This window comes from Papaver somniferum, chromosome 1 (assembly GCF_003573695.1).
Source record: "Papaver somniferum cultivar HN1 chromosome 1, ASM357369v1, whole genome shotgun sequence".
Lineage (NCBI taxonomy): Eukaryota > Viridiplantae > Streptophyta > Magnoliopsida > Ranunculales > Papaveraceae > Papaver > Papaver somniferum.
The window spans coordinates 196607393-196612362 of NC_039358.1; the positions used below are offsets into that span (position 1 = coordinate 196607393).

Genomic DNA, 4970 nt, shown 5'->3' on the forward strand with positions numbered 1-4970 from the left:
TCCCCTCGTTAGGAATTCCATCCACTGCTCGGTTAGTTGAGTCAGCTGCTGTGCACGCGTGGCAAAATTTGTCCACGTGTTTACCGACCTTCCCAAAATTCCCTCGGCTAAAAAACAAGTTAATACACGTGTAAGATATTTGGTGGATTAAGATCCGACGGTTCTGCATATGTCAGAAAACGAGCGGTGATTAACAGCTCACCGTTTCGTACACCTATAGAATTAGAACACGCGTCCCTGTCTCTTCAACTACCACCTATATCAAGCGGGAAAAGACATGAGAGAGTAAAAAACCTAAAACTAGTTGCAGAGAAGAGAAACAAAATCCCCAAATCGAGTTTTGCTCAATTTTAGATTTAGATCGAATAGAAGACGTTGTTGTAATAGAAAGAAGATTAGTGATTGGGTTTGTTGAATTTCTTCCGATCTGCTATGAATCACCAGAAATTGTGAGTATACAGTCTTTTTGCTTTTTTTTTTTTTTTTTTTTTTTTTTTTTTTTTTTTTTGAGTTCCTGCCCTTATTGATGTGATCTAATCATCTTTTGAGGAATTGGGTATGATATGAACAACGTTATTCGTGTTGCATGATTATATTTTTAGGGTTTGTTATAGATTAGGTTTTTAGGGTTTGATTCTTATGCATGATTAGAAGATTCAGTCAGTGAAATTAGGGTTCGTTTCTGTTTTTCTTTGATTATTAAACTGTGGATTGTTGATTCATGACGCGATAGTTTTTGGTGTATGATTGAAGGGTTTATGGAATTGTTGCAGATGAAGTTTCTGTCTCCTTGTTTTTTTATCTTTCTTTTTTCTATTTAATTCGAAGGGAATCGGGTGTTTTATATGTGATTGATTATGTTGTTTGTTTTGTTTTGTGACAGTCCTAGGGTTTTATATGCTGTCAAAACTCTTTATATACATTATGATGGGAAGTGGCCTAATGGACAACCAAAAGGTGGATTTACTTACATGGATTATATGAATGGGAAGGAATTGCGCTGGCCTAAGTATGATGGAGACTTATTGAACTTGAAGGACTTGTTGGATAGTGTTCAGGACTGCATTGATGAATTGGATGGGCCACAATGCCTATTTCACTACTTGCAAGATAGGTTTTTGTATGATATTGATGAAGAGAGTGAGCTGTTGAAGTTTTGGAATGAATCAGACCAAGATGTACCAGAATAAGTTCATTTGTTTATGAGGTATAATAAAGCCATCAATGTTCTGAAACCTGGTGAAAAATTAGTTCATCCTCCAGTTATTGTGACTGATGAAGTTGGTGAAGAAGCAGCTCCTGCTAGTGTGGATGATGAAGTTGTTGATCCACAAACACAGACTCAACAAGAGGGACCAGTTATCAAAGATTGGGAGAGTTTTGATGAAGAGTTTTGGCAAACAACTTTTGGTGAAGAAGAAGATATAGTGGCAAATGATCCAAGTCAGCACACATCACAAGTGTCACCATTACAGCAACCAAGTCAGTTTCCAATGGACATACCTAGTCAGCAGACGTCACAGCAGACACCTCAGCAGACACCCAAAAAGACACCTTGGAAGAGATCTGTTTCAAAATCACCTGCAACAAAGAGGAAACTGAAGTACCAGCCAATAGTTGAACTTGATGAGGAGCATGACACATTGGAAGCATTGTTAGCTGATGAAGAACTTGATGCATTGCCTGAGAGTACAAATTTGAAGCAACATTCAATTCATGACTTTCCTATTGAAGATGACTATCACAGTGGAAACTCATCAAGCTCTGATGATGATGATGAAGAAGGTGGTGAAACTGATACTGACTTGGAAGAAGAAGAACCTGACAGATATGAAGAAGGACAAAGTGATCACCAGAAGTATGATGATTTGTATGATGATGAAGAATGTGAGGAAGTAAAAGAATGGACTTGTGACACATGTGAGGATGTTATTGAAGTAGGTATGACATGGCCCACCATGGATGAATACAAGAAGTGGGTGACAAAGTTCTGCATTGCAAACTGTATTGAAGTGAGGAAGATAAAAGATGACCCAAAGAGACTGAGGTGCCAATGCAGAGTTACTACTTGCCCATTCAGGCTTTTTGCTCAAAGGTAGCCCACTTCTGTTATGTTATTGAATTCTAATGGGCTTTTGATAAGAACTAACAAAACACTTTTTTTATTTTCATGACAGGCAATCAGCAAAAGATGGTCATACCATCAAGATTACCAAGTATATTAATAAACATAGTTAACAGAAGTGGTACTGGAAAGAATAGAATGGCAAATTCAGATTGGGTAGCAAGTGTGATTGAAGCTGATATCCTAGAGGATGAACATTTACTGCAACCTAAGAAGATCATCAAGAGATTGAAGAACAAACATGGAGTAGATATCAGTTATTGGGTAGATTGGAAAAGTAAAGGCAAGGCATTGAGCAAGATATTTGGTTCATATGAAGATGGTTACAAGTGGATACCTGAGGTTTTAGAACAGATAAAAAAGAAGAATAGAGGATCCATAGGTGTGGTTGCAACTGATATGGACAAGGATTTCAGTTATTGTTGTCTTTCATTCAAGGCATATTTAGAAGGGTTCAAGAATGGATGCATGCCATTTATTGGTCTAGATGGATGTCACCTTAATGGAAAATATGGAGGAGTGTTGTTGTCTACAGTGGCACTTGGTGCAAATAATGGTATGTATCCCCTTGCCATCTTCATTTGTGATTGTGAGAATAAAGAGAACTGGATATTGTTTCTGAACCTTATCAAAGATATGTTATTAGAGCATCCAGCACCATTGACATTTATCTCAGATAGACAAAAGGGGTTGATTCCTGCTCTTCAAATAGTATTCCCTTCAAATATAACAAGATATTGTTTCAGACACATGTATGAGAATTTTAAGACTAAACACAAGGGTGTTCATATGAAGACTTTAGCATGGGGTGCAGCAAAGGCTTATAGAGACACAGACCACACTAGGTTCATGGCTCTCATGGAAAAAGATAACAAGAAGGCACACCAGTGGTTTGAAGATGTATCAACAATCCAATGGGCCAGATCCACTTTTGACCATACTTCAAAGTGTGAACATGTAACCATTAACTTTACAGAATGTCTCAACAGTTGGTTGGTGGAGTTAAGATGCAAACCTATCCACAGGATTCTTGAAGGGTTCAACTTGAAGATGATGAGTTTGATATTTGATAGAAAGATGATAGCCAAGAAATGGGAAGCTGAAGGTTTGATATTGGTCCTCAGAGCTAATAGGATTATGAAGAACAAAATCATTTTGAAAAGAAGATACCAGTTGTTTGGGTCAGAAGAATATATTTGGTGTGTGATGAACTATCTAACATCCAGAAGATGGGAGGTTAATTTGACAGAAAAAAACTTGCACTTGTTGTGTGTGGGTGATTACTGGGATACCATGTGTTCATGTTGTTGATGTAGCTTGCCATCTAAGAATGGATCCCAATAGCTCAGTTTGTTCATGACACTGCTTGGTTGTCCATCACTTCTACTATTTTTTTGTTTATCCACTAACTTATCTAGTTTATCTACCTCTGCTAGCTTGGTTGAAGAATACCATAAAGTTTCTGCATATAAAAAGGCCTATGGTGGAAGGGTGGAACCATGTGCTAGTCAAGATAGATGGTCTGCAATTTAATTTGCATTGAATTTGAACTGCAATTAAGTTGTACTGAATATGTTGTTGTGATGCATTTAAGTTGTACTAAATATGTGTTGTTGTGATGCATTTAAGTTGTACTAAATATGTGTTGTTGTGTTGCATTTAAGCCTGAAATGGAGGTCAATAGACCAAAGTTCAAATCAAAGGTGGGCAAACCTAGAACTAAGAGGATAAGATCTGATGTTGAAGGACAAGAGTCATATAAGAAGGCAACGAGGTCCTGCACCCATTGTGGCAGTGAATCCCATAATATCAGGCGCTGCCCAACCAAAAACAATGGTAGTGCACCAAGAACCCTGGGAAAGGGCAGGTAACTATCTACCTAATATGTTGTTTGATTAATTTTTTCATATAGTTCAGTTCAGGGGCAGGTTTTAATAATGAATTGTGAACTTCAGGGGCAGAGGAAGAGGAAGAGGAGTTGGTGCAGCACCACCATCAGCAGGAACTTCTGCGGCACCACCATCAACAGCAGGCAGAGGAAGAGGAAGAGGAGTTGGTGCATCACTACCAGCAGCAGGCAGGGGAAGAGGAGCTAATGCAGCACCACCACCACCAGGAAGAGGTAGGGAAGCTAATGCAGCAGCAACACCACCACCAGCAGGCAGAGGAAGGGGAGATAATGCAGCACAAGGCAGAGGCAGAGGCTTTGAATATTTGTTGTTTGGTACAACTACAACTGCACCAACACAAGGCAGAGGCAAGTCTACACCTCTTTCATCCACAAGCTCTGCAACAATTGGAAATTACCAACATTTGTATGGATCTCAGCCAGATGGAATGAGAGAACCAAGCAGGCCACGGTCCCAGGTGTTCAAGCCACCAAGATGGACGAATTAGTTCAGTAAGATTGTCATGTGGATTAGTTCAGAGAAAACTTTTATACTCTGTTTTTAGGCATTTTGTTTTGGTCGGAGGATTAGTTATGAATGCCTTGCTTTTTATTCCATTATTAGATACTATTACACAACAGTTTAAGACTTGAAATCCTAGATCTAAGTAATGAAATACATTTTGTTAAACATTGTAGTCTCATTTTTCAGCTTCTTTTCCACCTTTTTCTACAATCACATCTTTGAATCTCACACAAATTTCATTAAATAACTCTTCACTGACTTCTGAATCAAGGATCATTTTCATGTCATGTTTTTCATCAGTTGCATATTTCCCTTTTAAAAACATCCATCACATCCATCAATAGGTTTCACTTGTTTCTTGGATGCAGGTGAAGCTTCTGGACAGTTGGAAACCCAGTGAGAATCACTACCACACTTGAAACATCCATCTA

The 4970-nt window shown here is 38.5% G+C and overlaps 1 protein-coding gene across 1 annotated transcript; it reads left to right on the forward strand.

Moving 5' to 3' along the window:
- The first annotated feature begins 1202 nt into the window (after positions 1-1202).
- LOC113356969 lies at positions 1203-4522 on the forward strand. Its single transcript, XM_026600216.1, has 4 exons — positions 1203-1785; positions 2178-3230; positions 3755-3992; positions 4081-4522. The coding sequence occupies exons 1-4, from the start codon at positions 1203-1205 to the stop codon at positions 4520-4522; spliced, it is 2316 nt and encodes a 771-aa protein (XP_026456001.1).
- Positions 4523-4970: the final 448 nt, after the last annotated feature.